The sequence below is a fragment of the Ailuropoda melanoleuca genome, chromosome 3 (genome assembly GCF_002007445.2).
Source record: "Ailuropoda melanoleuca isolate Jingjing chromosome 3, ASM200744v2, whole genome shotgun sequence".
Lineage (NCBI taxonomy): Eukaryota > Metazoa > Chordata > Mammalia > Carnivora > Ursidae > Ailuropoda > Ailuropoda melanoleuca.
The window spans coordinates 4,384,079-4,407,152 of NC_048220.1; the positions used below are offsets into that span (position 1 = coordinate 4,384,079).

At 40.7% G+C, this 23,074-nt stretch overlaps 1 protein-coding gene across 6 annotated transcripts in view; it reads right to left on the reverse strand.

Annotated features, from left to right (window-relative positions):
• Positions 1 to 18,569: 18,569 nt before the first annotated feature.
• ZNF354C (zinc finger protein 354C) overlaps positions 18,570 to 23,074 on the reverse strand; it is a 37,097-nt gene continuing 32,592 nt past the window's right edge. For all 6 annotated transcript variants that reach the window (XM_034655844.1, XM_034655845.1, XM_034655846.1 and 3 more), the window contains one exon: positions 18,570 to 20,764. In XM_034655844.1, coding sequence (XP_034511735.1) covers positions 19,350 to 20,764 — 1,415 coding nt within the window. In that variant the 3' untranslated portion in view covers positions 18,570 to 19,349. The remainder of the gene's footprint in view (positions 20,765 to 23,074) is intronic.

The window sequence follows — 23,074 nt, forward strand, 5'->3', positions numbered from 1 at the left end:
CTATGTTAATTCTTCCAATCCATGAGCATGGAATATTTTTCCATCTTTTTATGTCTTCCTCAATATCTTTCAAAAGTGATCTATAGTTTCTAGCATATAGGTCCTTTACGTCTCTGGTTAAGTTAATTCCAAGGTAACGCATGGTTTTTGGTGTTATTGTAAATGGGATGGATTCCCTAATTTCTCTTTCTTCAGTCTCGTTATTCGTGTATAGAAATGCAACTGATTTCTGGGCATTGATTTTGTATCCTGCCACCTTACTGAATTGTTCTATAACTTCTAATAGTTTGGGAGTGGATTCCTTTGGGTTTTCCATATAGAGTATCATGTCATCTGCAAAGAGAGACAGTTTGACTTCTTCTTTGCCGATTTGGATACCTTTGATCCCTTTTTGTCTTCTGATTGCTGTTGCAAGGACTTCTAGTACTATGTTGAATAATAGTGGCGAGAGTGGGCATCCTTGTCGTGTTCCTGATCTTAAGGGAAAGGCTTCCAGCTTTTCCCCATTGAGAATAATGCTTGCAGTAGGCTTTTCATAGATGGCTTTTATGAGATTGAGAAATGTACCCTCTATTCCTACACTCTGAAGGGTTTTAATCAGGAAAGGATGCTGTATTTTGTCAAATGCTTTTTCTGCATCAATTGAGAGGATCATATGGTTCTTGAGTCTTTTCTTGTTGATATGATGTATCACATTGATTGATTTGCGAGTGTTGAACCATGCTTGCATCCCAGGTATGAATCCCACTTGGTCATGATGGATAATCCTTTTAATGTACTGTTGGATTCTATTAGCAAGGATCTTGTTGAGGATTTTGGCATCCATATTCATTAGAGAAATCGGTCTGTAATTCTCCTTTTTGAGGGGGTCTTTGCCTGGTTTGGGGATCAAGGTAATATTAGCCTCATAGAATGAGTTTGGTAGCTTTCCTTCTGTTTCTATTTTTTGAAATAGCTTTAGGAGAATAGGTATTATTTCTTCTTTGAATGTTTGGTAGAATTCCCCAGGAAAACCGTCTGGGCCTGGAGTTTTATTATTTGGAAGGTTGTTTATCACTGACTCAATTTCTTCATAGTTAATTGGCCTATTTAAGAAATCTATTTCTTCCTGTTTCAGTCTTGGTAGTTTATAGGTTTCCAGGAAGGCCTCCATCTCTTCCAGATTGTTTAGTTTTTTGGCATATAGCTGTTGATAAAAGTTTCTAATAATCCTTGCAATTTCAATGGTGCTGGTCGTGACCTCTCCCTTTTCAGTCATAATTTTAATAATCTCAGTCCTTTCTCTTTGTTTTTGGACAAGTTTTGCCAGTGGTCTATCAATTTTATGGATTCTCTCAAAGAACCAGCTTCTAGTCCTGTTGATCTGCTCTACTGTGGTTCTGGTCTCTAATTCATTGATTTCTGCTCTAATCTTGGTCAACTCCTTCCTTGTCAGTGGGTTAGGCCTGTCCCTCTGTTGCTGTTCCAGTTTCTTGAGGTGAGAATATAGAAACTGCATTTTAGATTTTTCTATTCTTTTGAGTGAGGCTTGGATGGCTATGTATTTCCCCCTTAGGACTGCCTTTGCAGTATCCCATAGGTTTTGGACCGTTGTGTATTCATTCTCGTTGGTCTCCATAAATTGTTTAATTTGTTTTTTGATTTCCTGGTTTATCGAGTCATTCTTGAGCAGGATGGTTCTTAGCCTCCAAGTGTTTGAGTTTCTTCCAGGTTTTTCCTTGTGGTTGAGTTCCAATTTCAGAGCGTTGTGGTCTGAGAATATGCAGGGGATAATTTCAATCTTTTGGTATTGGCTGAGACCTGTTTTGTGTCCCAGAGCATGATCTATTCTTGAGAATGTTCCATGGGCATTTGAATAGAATGAGTATTCTTTGGTTCTGGGGTGTAGTGTTCTATATATATCTATGAGGTCCAACTCGTCGAGTATGGCATTCAAAGCCTTTGATTCTTTGCTTAGTTTTTGCCAGGGTGTTCTGTCTATTTCTGATAGTGGGGTGTTGAGGTCCCCTACTATTACTGTGTTCTTATCTATATGTCTCTTTATTTTGGTTAAGAGTTGGCTTGTGTATCTTGCTGCTCCCCTGTTGGGGGCATATATATTAATAATTGTCATATCCACTTGTTGAATACTTCCTTTAAGAATAATATAGTGCCCTTCTGTATCTCTCTCTATGGCCTCTAGTTTAAAATCCAGTCTATCTGATATGAGAATTGCTACTCCAGCTTTCTTTTGAGGTCCATTTGCGTGGAAGATGGTACTCCATCCCCTTACTCTAAGTCTGAATGCATCTTTGGGTTCAAAATGAGTCTCTTGTAGACAGCAAATGGATGGGTCATGTCTTTTTATCCAATCTGCAACCCTGTGGCGTTTTATGGGAGAGTTTAAGCCATTTAGATTGATAGAGATTATTGACAGATATGATTTTAATGATGCCATTTCTCTTTAAAGTCTTTGTATCGGTTGTGACTTGCTGCTCTGTATCACTCTTGGGGCCTTTTTACCTTTATAGAGCCCCCCTTAATATCTCCTGTAGGGCTGGTTTCGTGGTTACGAAATTGGTTAATGATTGGCGATTTTGGAACGTCTTTATTTCTCCATCAATTCTGAATGACAGCTTTGCTGGATAAAGGATCCTTGGCTGCATGTTTTTCTCTGAAAGAGCTTTAAAAATGCCCCCCCAAGCCTTTCTCTCATTCCAGGTCTCTGTAGACAGGTCTGACGTAATCCTGATACCTTTGCCTTGGTACGTGAGAAATTTCTTTGCCCTGGCCGCTTTCAATACTGTATCCTTGGATCTAATATTTGCGAATTGCACTATGACATGCCGTGGCGTAGGTTTGTCCTGGTTGAGCTTGGATGGGGTCCTCTCTGCCTCTTGGACACGAATGCTTGTTTCCCTTGCTAGATTAGGGAAGTTTTCAGCTACAATTTGTTCAAATATCTCTTCTAGACCTCTGTTTTTCTCCACCCCTTCAGGGATGCCGATGATTCTGACATTGGATCGTTTCATAGAGTCAGTAATCTCCCGTAATCTACATTCGTGGGCGTGGATTTTTTTAAGACCAGCTTCTATTTTCGTTTTTTCTTCTACTAACCCATCCTCCAATTCGCTAACGCGTTCCTCTGCCTCGGTGACCCTGGCCGTCAGAGCCTCTAGTTTTGACTGTATTTGGCCCATAGAATTTTTAATTTCTGTCAGATTCGCTCTCATTTCTGCCCTTAGGGATTCTATATTCTCAGCAACGCTTTCTCTGATGCTTTTTTCAAGTTTACTCATCATCTTGACCATTGTTGCTCTGAATTCCATTTCTGATAATTGGGATACATCCATATGTATTAATTCTGTGGCCGAGGCCAATTCTGTGGCAGAGGCCACAGACTCATTATCTTTTCTTTGCTGGGGGGGACTTCTCCTTCTCGTCATTCTGATGAAGAGAGATTGCAGGGTTGTCCAGAGCCCAAGTGTTGACTGGGACCCAGGCCGTGCGCCCTTGTTTTATAGAGATCTTAGGGATGTGGGCTTCTTCCTTAAAGAGTTTATTTATTTATTTGAGAGAGAGAGAGACAGTCAGCAAGAAAGGGAACCCAAGCAGAGGAGTGGGAGAGGAAGAAGCAGGTTCCCGGTGGAGAAGCCCGATGAAGGACTCCTTACGGAGCGTTGTGATCACACCCTAATCCGAAGACAGGTGCTTGGTGACTGCGCCACTCAGGCGCTCCGGGTTGTGGGCTTCTTGATTTTTCAGCCTGCCTTCTGGGGGAGGGGCCTGCCTGCAGGTACTCAGAAAACCCTGTTTGGGTAGAGTCTCTGTGTCCCTTGCGAGGGGGGATGGGGATGGGCACCCTGTGAGCCGGTATTTCCGGGCTTTTGTTCTCTGGCGGCTTTCCCTGGCGGTTTGCTATGCCTCTTCTGAGAGAGCAGCAGCGGCTGAAATTCAGCCTCTGTCTCAGAACAGAGGGATCGCGGATCGTTCTCCACTGATGTTCTGGCCACTTTAACTCTGTTTCTGTTGGTGCTGCTCAACCCTGCAGCATCCCGGGCTGTGCGCCCCACACCCGGCGTCCCAGCCCTCACTTCCAGGGCCGGCACGTCTCTGTCCTTTGTGTTTCCAACCCCGCCCGCCGCCAGCCGCCCCGCGCGGGCTCCCGGAGCTCCCCGTCTCAGTCTGGTGTCTCACGGGTGCTGACCGCGAGTCCGCCTGCTCCCCCGTGCAGGTGGCCCTCCGGCCGCCAGCCACCCCGCGCACGCTCCCGGAGCTCCCGGTCTCAGCCTCGATCCAGTGAGCACACCGGAGTTCTGGAGCTCCATGAGATGCTTGGTGGTGCACGCTCCCGGCTCACGGACTCAGTCTGCCGTTTCCAGAGTGCGGGTCCGCGGTCCGCCCGCTCCCCGGTGCAGGTGGCCCGCCAGCCGCCCTGCGCGCGCGCTCCTGGAGCTCGCGTTCTAAGTCTGTTGTCTCGCGGGTGCCGTCCGCGAGTCCGCCTGCTCCCCCGTGCAGGTGGCCCGCCAACCGCCAGCCGTCCCGCGTGCGCTCCCGGAGCTCCCTTCTCAGCCTGCTGTCTCAAGCGTGCGGGTCCGCGGTCTGTCCACTCCCCCTTGCAGGTGGCTACCGCTTCCCGGCGCCCTGACACGGCGGCTCCCTCCCCCTTCTGTTTAGCTTCCGATATCTGTGCGCGGTTTCACGGCTCCCCGCTTCGTACCTCGATACTCAGCGCTGGAGATGTTCATTTGTAGAGATCCAGATGTATCTTCCTGCGTCTCAGGCTGATTCCGTGGATGTTGCTGCTGGTCTGGTACCTATCCAGCTCAACTCAGGGGACCGGCTGAAAAAGGGGTCCCCTACTCCTCCGCCATCTTAACCTCCTCCTGTTGTTGATTTTTCTAATTTAATTTTACTGTGCCCGAAAACCCCATACTTTGCATTATTTCGATCCTTTTAAATGTATTGAGACATTTTTATGGCCTTTTATGTGGTCACACGCGTTGGACAATGGTGCATATTCTGCTGTTGCTGAGTAGGGTGCTGTGCAGATGTCATTTAGGTTGAAGTGGTTGATAATGTTGTGTAAGTCTTCTAGTGGCTATGGTTCACCTCTCTGGGCTCTGATCTGCTCCGCGCTAGTGGCTGAGGCTTTCTCAATAGCCTCTTAGCTATTTGATGCATTCAAGAGTTTTGTTTCTCTTGCTCAATCTGTTTAGTTACTTTCAGTAGGATGTTTGGCCTGAATTATCCAATCTGACAATTCTGGGATGCCATTTATCAATGTTTAATTCAAAGTTGTCTATTTCTATTTGTTGGAATTGGACTAGGTATCACTTCTGGTAAAGTGGCAAACTTTTTTTTTTTTTTAAAGATTTTATTTATTTATTCGACAGAGATAGAGACAGCCAGCGAGAGAGGGAACACAAGCAGGGGAAGTGGGAGAGGAAGAAGCAAGCTCACAGCAGAGGAGCCTGATGTGGGGCTCGATCCCATAACGCCAGGATCACGCCCTGAGCCGAAGGCAGAAGCTTAACCGCTATGCCACCCAGGCGCCCCAAAGTGGCAAACTTTTAAGAAAGGTTTGAGCTGAGCGGTAGAAGAGAATAGAACTCAAAGCCTTTAGATTCCTGGCAAAGTGCCCAAATATAACAATTCCTTCCCTGTTTCTAAGACAATTTAAATGACAATGTTTATAATATAAAGGACTATAATTCTATGTAGATGTTAGCTTTTGATCTTCAGGCAAAAAACATTACTGGATAGAGAAGGATAATGATATGATTATAAAGCTCTAACAATTCAATTAATCAGGTTAATATATCAGAAGTTGTCATAACCTCAAGGAGAAATTGGCAAAGCCAACACCCTAGAGGGGTGTGTACATATATATCTGAATACGGTTGATTACTTTTGCTTTGCTGAAAACATAAAATAAAAAGTGAAGCCACATAACTAGGGTAAGATATTTGCAAATCACTTATTTGATAAGACATTTATAGACTATATAAACACTCTTGAGTGTTGGGGCTCCTGGGTGGTGCAGTTGGTTGGATGCCTGACTCTTGGTTTTGGCTCAGGTCATGATCTCGGGGTCTTGAGCTCGATCCCTGCCCTGGGCTCTGCACTCAGTGTGGAGTCTGCTTGGGATTCTCTCTCCTTCTCCCTATGACCCTCCTGCTTGTGCTCACTCTCTCTCAAAAATAAATAAATAAATCTATTTTTAAAAAACTCTTGAGTCTCAGCTTTAAACAAAGAAACCCCCCAAATGGCAAAGATTTGAACAGACAGATCATTAAAAAAGATGAATGGATGATGGCAAATAAGCATATGAAAGATGATCAAAATCATTAGTCATTAGAGAAAATGCTTTTATTTCTTTTTTAATAATATTTTTATTATATTATGTTAATCACCATACAGTACATCCCTAGTTTTTGATGTAAAGTCCCATGATTCATTACTTGCGTATAACACCCAGTGCACCATGCAATACGTGCCCTCCTTACTACCCATCACCAGCCTATCCCATTCCCCTCTCCTGCTCCCCTCTGAAGCCCTCAGTTTGTTTCCCAGAGTCCACAGTCTCTCATGGTTCATCCCCCCTTCTGTTTACCCCCTCTTCATTCTTCCCTTCCTTCTCCTACCGATCTTCCTGCTATTTCTTATGTTCCATAAATGAATGAAACCATATGATAATTGTCTTTCTCTACTTGACTTATTTCACTTAGCATAATCTCCTCCAGTCCCGTCCATGTTGCTGCAAATGTTGAGTAATCGTTCTTTCTGATGGCTGAGTAATATTCCATTGTATATATGGACAAGGCAGGAAACAAATGTTGGAGAGGATGTGGAGGAAGGCGATCCCTCTTACATTGTTGGTGGGAATGCAAGTTGGTACAGCCACTTTGGAAAACAGTGTGGAGGTCCCTTAAAAAGTTAAAAATAGAGCTATCCTGTGACCCAGCAATTGAACTACTGGGTATTTACCCCAAAGATACAGACGCAGTGAAGGAAGGGCCATATGCACCCCAATGTTCATAGCAGCATTGTCCACTATAGCTAAATCGTGGAAGGAGCCGAGATGCCCTTCAACAGATGACTGGATTAAGGAGAAAATGCTTTTAAAACCACTATGAGACAACACTGCCAACTTGTTAATATGATTAAAATGAAAACAAACAAGCAAAACAAACAAACCACCCCTGACAATAGCCAGTGCTGGTAAGGGTGTGGTGGAACGGGAGCCCCATACACTGTGCCTGGTAAATCAAAATGGAACCACCAGTTAGACAGTTTGGCAGCCTCCTCTAAAGTTAAGCATTCACTTTCCACATGACCTAGCAATTCTGTTCCTAGGGATTTAACCAATAAAAATTTTTTTAAAGAATACACATACACATAAATGGAACACAAGATCTAAGACCAAGAAGATCTAAGACAAAAGATATATATATATGCATAATGGGAATATCAGAAGAGGAAAGGAAAAATGGAGAAGAAATATTTGAAACAATAATGGCTTCTCAGTTTTCTCTTCAATATTCTCAATTTTCCAAAATCAAATGACAGACACCAAATCACATATCAAGGAAGTTCCCAGAACAACAATAGGATCAATACCTCAAAATCTAACACCTAGGCATATCGTGTTTGAACCGCAGAAAACCAACAGAAAAGAGAAAAATCTTGACACCAGCCAGAGTGGGGGAGAAATCCCTTTCTTAAGGAGGAACAATAAAATTTACATCTGACTTCTCACAACAAACCATGAAAACAAGAAGAGTGGAGTAAAATATTTAAAGTGTTGAGAGAAAAAAAAAACCCACCAACCTAGAATGCTGTATTCAGTGAAATTATCCTTTAAAAGTGAAGGAGAAATATAGACTTTCACAGGCAAACAAAAATTGGAGGAATTTGTCACCAGTAGACCTGCCTCACATGAAATGTTAAAAGAAGTTCTTCAGAGAAAAGAAAAATGATAAAGGTCAGAAATTCAGATCTTCCTAGTGAAAAGAAGAAAGGCAGAGAATGAAGGAAAAATAAAGTCCTGTGTTTTTCTTATTCTTACTTGATCTGATAGATAACATTGTGTCCTAAGTAATAATAGCAGCAGTGTGTCGAGAGGTTATAGCATATGGATATAAGTGAAATCATGGGCAGCAAAGTCATAAGGGATGGGAAATCATGATGGAGAATACTCTGTCTTAAGGTTCCTGCACTGCATGCAAAGCAGTAGAGTATTATTTGCAAGTGAACATACATTAGTCGTAAATGATAATGCAAACTCCAGGGCAACCACTAAAATGGCTTTAAACAGAAGTATAACTGATGTGCTAAGAGAGGAGAGAAAGTGGAATGATACAACATGTTCAGTTAAAATCAGAGAAGGCAGAAAAAGAAAGGGAAAATAAGAAATAAAGAATGTGTACGGTGAATAGCAGATTGTTACAAACATGGTAGATATTATACTGATAATCACTTTCAATGGCACCTGAAACAATGCACTTCTAAATAACACACAAGTCAAAGAAGAAGCCTCAAGAAAAAAAATTAAAGTATTTTAAACGAAGGGAAATAAAAATACAACTTACCAAAATCCATGGGACGCAGTAAAAGAAGTGATTATGTGGAAAATTATAGCATATATTAAGAAAGAAGAAAGATCTAAATCAACAATTTAAAGGTTTACCTAAGGAAACTAGAGAAAGAGAGAAATATAAGTTTAGATTGCAGGAAAAAAATGATAAAAACTGGGACAGAAATCATAAAACTGAAAGCAGGAAATCGAAGAAAATTAACAAAACCAAAAGCTGGTTCTTTGAGATCAGTCAAATTGATGAACTTGTAGCCAAGCTAAGAAAGAAAAAAAGAGAGAAAATCCAACATTCCTGTTTTCAGGGAAATAATGGAATATTTGAAGATAAAAACTGGAGGATCTCATCACAGTGTAATTTCTTCACAAAAACTAAAATATGAAAATGAGGCTGCAAGCCAAAGGAAGTTTCTGAGTGGATCATTTGTTAGCTAAGCAAGGAAATCTGTTTACTGATGGTAAGTTAATTAAATGTTTGGTCGCAGCAGCCAGAGAAATATGTCCAGAGAAGATAAACTTGCTTAAGCCATCCAGTGGAACAGTCCTTCAAAGGGCTGAGGACATTGTGAGCAATATCAATAGTCAAGTAAAGAATAAGGTGGATGACTTTAAGTGATTTCCTTTGGCTTTGGAAGAGTCAGCAGTTGTTCATGATTCCGCTTGGTCGGTGTTTATTTGATGAGTCAACGCTGAGTTTAAAAATGATGGAAGAACTAGCCTCTATAAATAGTCTGTGTGGAACAACTACAGGCAAGAATATTCTTAAAGACATTGAAAAAACGCTCATTGAGGATAACCCGAAGTGGAGTCACTAAGAAGCGCTCCAACGGACTTGAACATGTGATGTATATAAAACACGTGAAGCACAAAAAGAGGCTTAGTCGAACAAATTTACGAAGACTGTGAAAATGTAAAGTGTCTTAAACCTGTGCTTATTCATGCAGGAAATCAATTGGAGTCTGTCCTGTTGTATTGAGCAAGTAGTGCCAATAGTGACCTTCATTTGCCCTTGTGGACTTAACTATTGTCAGTTCCGTGAATTTTCTCTTTCAGAAATAGGAGCTGAATATCCTGACTTGCTCTGCTATGCAGCAGCTCAATGACTTAGCAGTAGTAAAGTTTTATGGCCATTTTTAAAAGTCAAGGCTGAGAGTGGAATTTTCCTGAGCAAGAACTGTGTTTAACCACTGTTAATAAACATGGGGTGGCTTTGGAAATTAGCTTTTGCTGCAGACTTAATAAATATTTCTTAATAAATTCAGCTGAAAATTTGGGCAAATCAGACTTTCTATGCAAGATTTATTCTGCTGTAAATTCATTTCAATAACAACTAATATTTGAATCACAAGTAATGTCAAGACGCTTTATACACATGCTACACTTTCAAAATTTAAAACAGAAAGTGCCATTCCATTCCCATAAATATTTTCTGCAGATACAGATTCTGAGCACAGACTCAGTTCTAGCAAGATTTTTTGGATCTCAATGCAAGTGCAAAGGAAATTTCCATGTTCTAAAATCCATTTAATGGTGCGATAGAGGAAGAGCCACCTAACCTCTCATTGGAAATGATTAATCTGAAATGTAATGATACACTAATGGGAAAATATCAAAGGAACAATATAATGAAATTCTTTTTTTTTTTTTAGAGCGAGAGAGAGCGAGTGGGGGAAGGGAGAGAGAGGAAGGCAGAGAGAGAGAGAGAATCTTAAGCAGACTCCACGCCCAGTGCAGAGCTTGATGTGGGGCCCAATCTCATGACTCTGAGGTCATGAACTGAACCCAAATCAGGAGTTGGATGCTAAACCAACTGAGCCACCCAGGTGCCCCAGAACAATCTGATGAAATTCTATAAATGAATTGCAAGCAATGAATCTGCTCAATTCCACTCATGCTCATGCACTAATATTGGAATTTAACAAGCCTATCCATGTGAAAGCATACTTTCAAAGACAAAATTTTCAAAATGTCATTACAGATCAGCAGATCCGTATTATTATGAACAGATAAGCATTGGCAGATTTTTTTTATGACTTTGTTGAGACAGAATTCACACACCATGCACTCCACCCATTTAAAGTGTCCAACCTGATGCTTTTTTTATATTTACGGAGTTGCACAGCCATTAGGACAATCCATTTTAGAACATTTTCATTACCCAAGAAGATACCCCATAGCCAGAAGTCCCACTTCCCCCAATCCTCCAAGCTGGATTCTGAACATTACATATAAACGAAACCACACCATGTGTGGTCCTTTGTGCCTGGCTTCCTTACTTAGCACAATGCTTTCAAGATTGGTCCATTTAGTGGTATTTCTCAGTGTTTCATTTCTTTTCATTGCCAGATTATATTCCATTGTCTGGTGCTACTACACGTATTTAGCCATTTGTCAGTTAATGACCATTGGTTTGTTTCCACTTTTTGACTATTGTGCATAATGCTGCTATGAACATTCGTGTACAAGTTATTATATAGATGTATGTTTTTATTTCTCCTGGGTATATACTTAGGAATGGATGGCATTGCTAAGTCATAGAGCAACTCTATACCTAACCTTTTTAGGAAATGCCAGATTATTTTCCAAAGAGGCTGAGCTATTTTGTACTCCCCCTAGTAGTGCATGAGGATTCCAATTTTTCTACATCTTTTTTTTTAAGATTTTTATTTATTTGACAGAGAGAGAGACAGCCAGCGAGAGAGGGCACACAAGCAGGGGGAGTGGGAGAGGAAGGAGCAGGCTCCCAGAGGAGGAGCCCGATGTGGGACTTGATCCCAGAATGCCGGATCACCCCCTGAGCCGAAGGCAGACGCTTAAGGACTGTGCTACCCAGGCGACCCCAAATTTTTCCTTGTCAACACTTTTTATCTCTTTTTTTATTCTAGCCATCCTAATGGGTATGAAGTGGTATCTCCTTGTGGTTTTGACTTACATTTCCTTGATGGTAAATGAGGTTGAGTACCTTTTCATGCGTTTCTTTCGCTATCTGTGTATCTTCTTGGGAGAAATGTCTGTTCAGATCTTTGCCCACTTTTGTTTGGTTTGTTTTTTTATTATTGAGTTGTTAGTAGTTCTTTATGTGTTCATTATCAGATATATGATTTGCAAGATTTCTCTCTCATTCTGTGGACTGTCCTTTTACTTTCTGGATGGTGGCCTTTGGTCCACAAAAGTTTTTAATTTTGATGATGTCAAATTTACACATTTTTTTTCTTCACTTGTTTGTTGTTTTGGTGTCGTATCTATGAATCATTGCCTGATCCAGGGTCACAAAAATGTATGCCTAAATTTTCTACTAAGAATTTTATCTATCATTTTAGCTCTTGCTTTATGTCTTTAATCCACACTGAGTTTATTTTTGTATATGGTGGCGTAGGGATCCAACTTAATTCTTTTGCATTTAGGTGTCCCAGCATCATTTGTTGAAAGATGATTTGTTCCCATTGGATTATGTTGGTAAGGTCCACTTTGATGATAAGGAATACTAACTTTAAGCAAAAGAGTTACCCCCCCCCCAACCCCAGAAAAGATTTCTAGTCTCAGTAGCAGGCCAGTACTACAAAAAAAAAAAATACTCAATTGTTATATATTGATTTTCATCATTAAAAATGTATGGAAATTTCTTTCTTGCTATACAAGTACCAACATAACATCCTTGATCTTGTCTCTTGGTCCACAAAGCCTAAAATATTTACTATATACCCCTTCAAATTTGCAGACTCTAGAGACATTATGTAGGATTCTAATGCATAACTTTTTTTTAAAAAGATTTTATTTATTTATTTGACAGAGATAGAGACAGCCAGTGAGAGAGGGAACACAAGCAGGGGGAGTGAGAGAGGAAGAAGCAGGCTCATAGCGGAAGAGCCTGATGTGGGGCTCGACCCCATAATGCCGGGATCACGCCCTGAGCTGAAGGCAGACGGTTAACCGCTGTGCCACCCAGGCGCCCCCCTAATGCATAACTTTTAAGTCATTATTGAAATAAATGTCTCATGACAATTTCAGAAACAACCCATTTTTTAAAAAAAGATTTTATTTATTTATTTGACAGAGATAGAGACAGCCAGCCGAGAGAGGGAACACAAGCAGGGGGAGTGGGAGAGGAAGAAGCAGGCTCACAGCAGAGGAGCCTGACGTGGGGCTCAACCCCACAATGCCGGAATCACGCCCTGAGCCAAAGGCAGACGCTCAACCGCTGTGCCACCCAGGCGCCCCCAGAAACAACCCATTTTAACACTAATACATTCTTGTGGTGATGTCAATGTAGTTCCTTATAGCACAGCTATCTCCACCACTGTTTTGGAGCCTCACCTGCAGAGCCACACATGTTCCAGAACAAGAGGAGGAGGCCATTTCACCGGGGTAGAGCTCAGGATGAAGACACGGCTGTGCTGCTTGGGACAGCCTGTCACCCTATACTTTCTGCTGTGCTGGGATCCCAGACCCAGGATGGGTACAGGTGATGCTGCCTTTCTTTTCCTCTGAGAGAAGATTCTTCCCTGGGTTTTATCATGCTTGTTTTCACCTCTCCACTGGTTGTAACTTGGGGCAGCTTGCCTTTGTCCTGTAGGGGCAACATAGTGCTGACCCTAAGAAACCAACTTCCTTTCCAGAAGGAGCAGCTTTTTCCAAGATGAACATGATTTCCCCTGCCCTTCAAAAGGTAGTTGAGCTTTTATCCCAGTCTCTGTTTTCAGGATCTACTTCCACTTTTAGCTCCTTCAACACCAGGGACTTTTTTGTTGAATATGTTATATTTAACAAAGAAAGCCTTTAAAATTTCTGCCCATTCAGTGTGGGAAATGTGATTCTGTGGTTGAAGAAAGAAAGAACTAAGGAATTGGGTGGGGCAACAGACAGCAGTACAAAGCTCCCAAAGCAAACAGGGTCACAAGAAAACATATGAAGCAAACTTCTCTCTCCACATGCTAGTCTCCCAACAAGACAGAAGAGAAGCAACCACCAGCAGCCCTTCTTGGTGTACATCACACCAATCTTGTCATCTTTGACACCAGGACTTCCTAACTGCTAATTACAGGGTTGGGGAAAAGACTGGTTTTTGCCCTGCATTCATTCCAAAAAGATTTATTCTTGCTTATTCTGCCACAGTCCTCTGTATCCTCCCTAAAAGAGGGAAGAGCAAGAATTTGGATACAGAATTGCAGAATTGGTCCACCAGAGGACACAGGATATGGATCAATAGAAGGGAGATACCTTCTGGCCTTAAGTAACTAACCATTAGGGACCCAACGTGGGAACTTCTTGGTATAATAATGACAATCACTCACAAGAAACATAGACAGATGAGGCAGCTTTCATTGGTTTAGAGTAGTTCAATGGTACGAATGAGAATGTGCTCTCAGCTCGCCTGGGTGTGATAAGAGTTGGAGTTGATTATTTTGAGTCCTTTGACTTTACTCTGCTTTTTCAAAATGGCTTTGGCGACTCAACTTCCTTTGCCTTTCCATATAAATTTTAGAATAAACTTGGCTGTATCTACAGAAATTCCTACTGAAATTTTTACTGGAATTGTGTTAAATCTATAGATTAAACTGATGAGAATTGACAACTATAGGACGTTTTCCAATCTGTAAACATGGCATGTCTCTTCATTTATTGAGGACTTCTCTGATGTTACTCATCTACATTTCGTGGTTTTCAACATAGAGGTGCACACATTAGCCAACTTTTCTCTTTTTTCCTTTTGGAGTTATTGCAAATGGAGTAGCTTGTTGAAATTTATCCTCTAATTGCTCATCACTACTACATAGATACAGAAATTAATTTTTATATGTTAACCTAGTATCTTGTGACCTTGTTAAACTCCTAGTTTAACTCTTAGCATCCTAAGAGCATCTTTGTTGATTCCCTGGGGGTTTTTAAGTGGACAACTGCATCATCTGAATGAAGACCATTTTATTTCTTCCTTTCTAAACCAAAAGCCTTTCATTCCTTTTTCTTGCCTGATTGCGCTGGCAAGGATTTCCAGTACACAGTTGAGTAGGAGTGTCCAGAGTGGACACATGGACTTTTTCCTGATCTTAACATCATTCAATTGATTATCATTAAGCATGATGCTAGTTGCGGGGTTTTGGTAGATGCCCTTCATTAGGTTGATTTCTCCTTTCTTTCTAGTTACCTGAGTTTCTATCATAAATGGGTATTTAATTTTTTTATCCCCCCCCCAACCAGTTGATTTGCCTGTGTATTTTTTTCTTTCTTGTTCAGTTTGGATAACACGTGTGATTCTATGAGTTCACTCTTTTCTCTGTCATTTCTATTCTGCTACTGAATTCTTCCAATATTTTTTTGTAAATTTTGTTATTTTATGTTTCAGTTCTAAAATACCCACTTGGGGGGGTCCCTGGGTGGCTCAGTTGTTAAGCGTCTGCCTTTAGCTCAGGGCATGATCCCAGCATTCTGGGATCGAGCCCCCCATCAGGCTTCTCCACTGGGAGCCTGCTTCTCCCTCTCCCACTCCCCCTGCTTGTGTTCCCTCTCTCACTGCCTCTCTCTCTCTGTCAAATAAATGAATAATCTTAAAAAAAAAGATAAATAAATAAAATAAAATACCAACTTGGTTCCTTTTTTATAACAGTATCTATTTTCCTCCTGAGAATTTTGAAGCTTCCATTAGAATGGTCATACTTTTTGAAATACTATTTTAATACCTACTTTATAATTCCAACATCTGTGTTATCTTGTTGTCCTTTTCTTAGAAATGTTGGAATTTTTCTGATTTTTATATTTTGTGCAATTCTGCATTATATATTGGACATTTTGAATATTATGAGACTCTGGGTCCAGATCAGGGCTGAGTCTAGGTTTGTATACACAACTCTAGGAGAATACTCTGGGTTTCTTTTTCTCTCGCCACCTGACACATTCCAGCTCCGAGGGGCTACTTCCTTTTCCTGGTCTTCTGGTTAAAAATCCAAGGCTTTGGGCTCTCTCTGCTCTCACCTCATGGATTATTTACCTCCAGGTCCAAGTACCAGGAAAGTAGTGCCTCTGAACGGAGATAAGGGTTCCCCTCCCTCAAACGTTTAGATGCCTGCTTAACCACCACTGTCCTTACCACAGGAATGTCTGGGAGTACCAGAGTGGTCTTACTTCAAATTCTGGTTTCCTTCTTAAATCTGTCTTCTACCATACTAGTCAGGGTTCTCAGATGGCTGCTCAATGCATTCTCTCTAGAGTTGTTGTTTATATTTGGTGGGAGAGACAAGATGGCAGGTGCATACTCCATTTAAACTGGAACAAGAACAGGGTACCTGGGTGGCTCTCTTTGTTAAGCATCCAACTCTTTTTTTTTTTTTTTTCTCTCTTAACCTCTGTAAAGCATCCAACTCTTGATCTCAGTTCAGGTCTTGATCTCAGGGTCATGAGTTCAAGCACCACATGGAAAAATAAAGTGAAACAAGAATGAACCAAAAGTTATTTTATTCCCAATGATTACATCCTCAGGGGATAAACTCTCAAACAGTAAATTTACCTAAGTACAAAGGAAAAATTCTGATGGGAAGCTTTATATTCATCACATTATGCACTCACTTTTTGCCTCAATTTTTTATTAAAATTATAAACATACAGAAAAATGTAAAGGATGACCAATGACCATCTCTATATCCTCCACAAAGTTGACTAATTTTTCACAAGTTGACTAATTTTTTACATACCCACCCGAAAATGTGCTGCAGACATCATGACTTTTCAAACCTGAAAACTTTTACATGCATCTCCTAAGAATAAGGGCATCATCCTAAATACCTCAATACCATCATCACTTCTAGGAAAATTAAACATACGACATTATCTAAAACCCATTCCATCCTCATACTTCCCCAAGTATCCCCTCCCAAATGTCTTTTCTTTTTTAAATTATTTATTCATTTTTTAAAGTTCCAGGACCTCCCAAATGTCTTTTATGCTTGCTCTAATTTTTCTGAATCAGAAGCCAACTAAGGATCACACCTTGCTTGTGACTCTCAAGTGCCTTAATCTAAAAGTCTCTTTTTTGTTCTACTACGTTGGCTTTTTGAAAAGTCTAGACCAGTTGTCTCGTACAAAGTCTCAAACTCTGGGTTTGTCTGTTTCCTCATTGTGGAGTTCAACCCGTTCCTCTATCTCGTCTTTCTTGTAAACAGGAACAGAAATCTGGATGAGAGGTTCAGTTAGATCTTCAGTAAACACTCTTGGCAAGAATCCATCACAGATGATCACGTGAGCCTCATACTGTCTCTCATCAGGAGCCACATAATGTCAGGCTGTCCCACTAGTAGGGAAACTCAGTTTGACAGCCAGATCTCTCCATTAGAAAGCTGTGTCTTTTCTCTGCAATTGGTATCTGTGACCTTTGACACCGTATAATGTTCCTACATTTTTTTTCACCTAATGGGTCCATCATCCATTGAATTTGCCTAGTTTCCTTACACGAAGGGTATAAAAAGGTGATTTTTCTAAATCTGGCATTCCATGTACAGTTAAAAGATGGCATTCTTCAAATTAGTTTATAGAAAGCTTTCCCTTTTTTCCCACCATGTTTTCATTATGGGCTCATTTTTACTTAGCATGTTATAACCAATTACATTGACTGTTATTATTTTTAAATTATCTTAAATTTGACCATTGAGAGCACCTTCAGGATGGCTCCCGTGTCCTTCTGACCTTATCCTTTGAGTGCTTAGTCTTTAAATACTATGTTTTTGTTTGTTTCATAAAAAGATACCTCAGACACATCTACTTTCTCTGCTCCAGATATGGAATCAGCCACTTCTCCAATGAGCCTGGGTTCCTTTTCATGGGGAACAGCATTTCGAAACCAAAATCTGGGTACTAAGCATGCTCACTGCTATTGGGTAACCAAACATGTTTTTCTCTAGAATATCTAACAAATGGCTCTGTCCAGTGCTAAACACTGAGGTCTTTTTAAAAGCTCATTTCCTCGTAAATATAGTTCAATATATAAAAAGATATTTTCAAATGAACTAAGGCAGGTCAAGAAATATTCTATGCTGAATGCCTGCATTTAATTCTAAAACCTTTCACAGACAGAAGGTTCTAGCTTCTTTTATTACAACACTTTTTTAAAATGATACCAATTGTGAAAGTGAGATATAAAATTGTGGGAAGTGGGCCCAGGGGACAATGCAAATGTTAAATTTGTTAAAAATATGGCAATGTTTGGAAAGCCAATTTTAACTGATGACTAGAATGTTTAATAATAAAATATTCACATATCACTTTACACAAAAGAAAACGAATAACAAAAACAAATGAAAAGACAATCTTCTATATGAAAACCCCAAAAGCAATTTCACCATCTGGACCTCAGCAGAGTCTGAGGATTTATGTACAATTATTATAAAAGCAGGTACAATTATGGACACAGAAGAAAAAGAAAGAACGGGACTGTAAGTCAATTAAAAAAACTGCAGTTGGGGGAACCTGTCAAACATAGAAATAAAACCGATTAAATTACTGTGATTGTGCCTAACCAGTTTACAAAATAAATAGTGAATAGTAGTACTCTCGGGACTTGAGGTTGGAAGCCAAAGATTATAATTTCGTATCTACAATTATCCTAGAAAACCAGAGCTGAAAACTTAGATTCTAGCCTTGACTCTGCCCAACAAGCTCAATTTCGTTAGTGAAATGAAAGGCTAAATAAACTAAATGAAAATTCCTCCTGGCTCTAATGAGCTAGGGGTGTATGGTCAGATTCTGCAAATACATACCTTCTGCAACAGATAAGAGAGTATCTGCATGAGTCTCCCTCACTTCAGTGCACTGCAACTTCTACTATCCTAAGATGCTATTCAGTAGTGTCGAATCATATCAAATTAAGAAATAATATAGGAGGGGCGCCTGGGTGGCACAGCGGTTAAGTGTCTGCCTTCGGCTCAGGGCGTGATCCCGGCGTTGTGGGATCAAGCCCCACATCAGGCTCCTCCACTATGAGTCTGCTCCTTTCCTCTCCCACTCCCCCTGCTTGTGTTCCCTCTCTCACTGGCTGTCTATCTCTGTCGAATAAATAAATAAAATCTTAAAAAAAAATAATCTAAGGAAAAGGAAAAGAAATTCCTTTTGGGCAAAATTTTAATTTTGAAAACTAATTCTAAATTAATGAAACCACATTTTTTAATCATCAGAGACTTCTGGGAAAAATATACATATATTCTAAAGCTATGTGTGTATGTCTGTATGTCCTATGTCCACATACATATATTTATATAGATAGCCTGCTGCTGGGCAGTTCATAAAAAGTAAGCTTCATTATTTCCACATGCAAATTTGAATTTAAAGAATTCTTTTTTACCTTGAGCTTCTCTTTATGGAAAAGCACATGTCCTGTGTTTGCCTGCCATTTTAGCAAATACAGCCTCACGCCTATTCACATTATTAACTCAATGACTATATTTAAAAGAAAATTCATATTGAAGCTTGCTCTTAGAAAGGGAATAAACTCTAATGAAAGAAGCAGAATGTATACTCCATTATTTTCATGTTTTTTCAAGTTAGGCCTTTTATATTTTTCTACAAATTGAAAAATTTTTCTATGTTCTTAGAAACCTTATTAGCATTTAATCGTTCTTAGAAAATTTGACAAATCAGTGCTCTTCATAATCCCACTGATCAATTTCACCATGACTTAGCAGGAACTAGTATAATATTTTCTCCAGAAGTAAAAAAAAAAGACTTATTCCAATCCAGAGTCTGTGCCCTATTTATTATTCTCCAACGAAGAGTCTCGAATTACTTGAGAGAAGAATTAAACTTCACCGGGCTTATCTGCTCTAAGAAATCTCTGATACTGAGTAAGGGAGGAGCTGTAGATCAAAGGCCTCCCATATTCCTTCCATTTATAGAGTTTTTCCTTCGTGTGCACTTTTTTGTGTCTGCACAGGTTTGATCTGTAACTGTAGGCCTTCCCGCACTCCATACACTTATAGAGCTTCTCCCCGGTATGGATTCTCTCATGTTCAGTGAGGAACGAATACTGGCTGAAGGCCTTCCCACACTGATTACACTGGTAGGGCTTCTCTCCAGTGTGAATTCTCTGGTGCCTGTACAGGTTGGATTTGCAACCAAAGGCTTTCCCGCATTCTCCGCAGGTGTAGAGCTTTTCCCCGGTGTGAATTTTACGATGTTCGTTGAAGGAGGAATACTGGTTGAAGGTTTTCCCACACTCGTTACATTGATAGGGTTTCTGGCCGGTGTGAATTCGCCGGTGTTCGAGAAGGGTTGAGATGCGTGTGAAGGTTCTCCCGCATTCCAAGCACTTACACAGCTGCTCCCCGGTATGAAGCCTCTGGTGTTCAGCCAGGGATGCGAACTGGCTGTAACCTTTCCCACACTCACTGCATTTATAGGGTTTCTCCCCAGTATGGATTCTTTGGTGTCTGTGAAGTTTTGCTCTACAATTGAAGGCCTTCTCACATTCGGCACATTTATAGAGTTTCTCACCGGTATGAATTCTCTGATGTACGGTGAGGGTTGAACACTGGCTGAAGGCTTTCCCACATTCCTTGCAGTGATAGGGTTTCTCTCCGGTGTGTACCCTCAGATGCTTGATCAGGGTTGAACTGCTGCTGAACGCTTTCTCACATTCATTACATTTGTAAGGTTTCTCTCCTGTATGGATTCTCTGATGGGCAAGAAGGGAGGATCTGTGGCTAAAGGTTTTCCCGCACTCGTCACATCTGTAGGGCTTCTCGCCGGTATGAATTCTCCGGTGTTCAATCAGATGGAGATTCTGGGTGAAGCTTTTCCCACATTCATGACAAATATGAGGTTTTTCTCTTGGGTAAATCTGGAAGCATCTCATTAGGTCAAAATTCTGTTTAAAATCTTCCCCGAAGGTGTAATATAAATTGGGTATCTTTTCTATAGGAACACTCTGCTGTGTAACAAGAATTGTGTTTAGAAGTAAGCCTTTCCCCAGTTCAACACTTGTCTGCTTTCCATCTCCACTCACAGGCTTTTTGTGGGGGGCCATGACTTGCCGAAGAGGTTTCTTCTGTTGCTCCTGTTCCGTCCCGCTCTCAAATCCCAAGGCTTGTCCAAAATTGTTGTCCCAGTGACTACACTTAATGGACCTTTTCTTCATCATTCCCTGAAATGTTTCTTCTATAGAAATGCCCTGTCTGGGAGGCAAGGCTTCCATTTCAGGCTGAGTCTTGAGACCTGGAAGGAGTCAGAAGCATGAATGATGGCACCTCTACCCGGAGAGACAGACGTGCAACAGTGGGACGAAAAAATTGGCATTAGTACATGTCAACGAGCTCTGAAACCTTTGGCTCTCAAATATGGTCTTGCATCTGGGCTGGAAAGAGAGGTGAAGAGGGGAAGGAGTGGTGTAGGAGAGTACAGCGGACAAATTAACGCTGGAAACACACTGGAATTTGAGAGAAGTAAACGCAGAGACAAGAACTGGTTGAGCAGAAGGGATGAGGCTACAGAAAAATATCAGCTTGTAAGCTGCAGTTGGATACCATGGGATACTTCAGTCAATCATTTCCTACTCTGTATACGGAGCAATGAAGCAGGTAACTTGTCTTTATTTTCTCCTTTTTTTTTTTAAGTTCACTTACTTATTTTTTTTTAGTAATGTCTACACCCAGTGTGGGGCTCCAACTCACAACCCCGAGATCTAGATCGCACACTCCACAGACTGAGCCAGCCAGGCACCCCTGTTTTCTCCTTTCTATTCACATACGGCTTTTATTATGTTTTTCCCCATGTTCTCGCTGACACTCTCTACACAATAATTTTAGAATCTCTGGAATGTTTTCCTTAAGTTTTGTGAAGTTGTATGTGAATCTGATTTCATATCAACGTCTTTGAAAAGAGGACGTTCAGCTTTTAAGACAGCAGCCCTGAAGCAGGACTGTGTTGAGGATATCTGATCTAAATTCAAGATGCTGACTATAGAGAGGAGGAAAATACAGAATCAGTCGGCCACCTGCAACAATCTGTCCCTGGTGATTGCAGGAATAAGAGGTTTTCATACCACCCTGCCATCACTTTTCTCCTTCCTATTTGATCCTGAGGAGAAAGAGATATATTTGTCTCCTCTAATAAGCTGCAACCAGAAGATTAACCTCCTTTGTAGGAATCTTTTTAGGCTAATGAAAGTCTGCGAGAAATGTGGAGTCAATATGACCCAAGTTCTGAAATATGCCCAAGCCCCAAGGTCAGATCTGATGGTAGGTGAAAGGGTTTAGCTTGAACTGATGCTAAGGAACTGTGGGTTAAAATCTGCCTCTCTTTAATCAATCCATGATTGAAAATAGATTAAAACTAGGTCTTTGTAATGAGGTAATTGTATGTACTTAGTAAAACAAATAAAGTATAACTAGGTTATTTATGTTAATAAAATCCATTGAGTTTTAGTAATAAAATGTATTTTATTAAAATCAAATAGTAAGAGGAAAAAGACATACAGGCTATAAATCTGTATAAAAATACAGATTTTTCTGCATGATGATAATGGGAAACCCAACAGTTTGGATTTTAAAGGATCAACCAGGGTACCTTCTCTCTTGTCATCCTTGACCACAATGTGGCATTCCCTGCCCAACCAGAAACTTACCAGGCTACTCTAACCTCGTTTTTCTAAAGAAATTTAACTAGTAAAGCCTAAATTAGCCATCTCTTTCTTAGAATTTCACAACATGTTTTACTTATATATTCTATCACTTAACTAATATATACGTATATGAAACCTGAAAATAATTCAAGTATTTGTTCAAGGAGAACAGTGGATACGTCTTACGGTTGTTTGTGAATCCCCTACTGTGGACACAACAAGTACACAATTAGAATGTCTTACATTAAAAAGATAATGAATGAATGGGCAGAGTAAGTTGGAAAAGTTACGAAGAGCAGGTGACCTTAAAAATGAAGAGATTCTCTCCTCTCGTGCTGGATTCCTGAAGCCCAATCAGTCGTTCATTGAACAAATAGTGAACGATCAGCAAGGATAACGTGAGACAAACAAATGACTAGACAGGAATAGCTCGTTTCCCCTTGTCTGAGAAGCCTCGACTGTCTCATTCAGGTCTGAGGCTCAGAGAACCAACACACCAGCATCGACAGTGTTAGCAGGCAGTGGTTTTATGAGGGAAGTTGGATAATGGAGAGGGGATGGGTTTCAGCAGAGCAAGAAGAGAGGACCCTGTGAGTCAGAAAGGAGGCCTGAGCAGTCATCTGGGGGGAAAGTACACCTATTCAGGGGAGGCTTATTGACTAAAGAAGGAAATCCAGGTTGGAATTCATTAAAATTTGGGTTCAACAGGAAGAGGCCAAGCACAGAGTCCTGAACAATGGGTGGAGGAACTCGGAAGAATAATACAGGTGCTGTCCACGCTTCAGCAGGTAATAGTGAGACGATGCAGGCATATTTGGTAAAGCCAGTAGAGTGGGCAGCTTGGACCAGAACGAGGACAGAGTGGAAGCCAAGCAGTGATGCAGCAGCCGTGGGCTTTTTTTTTT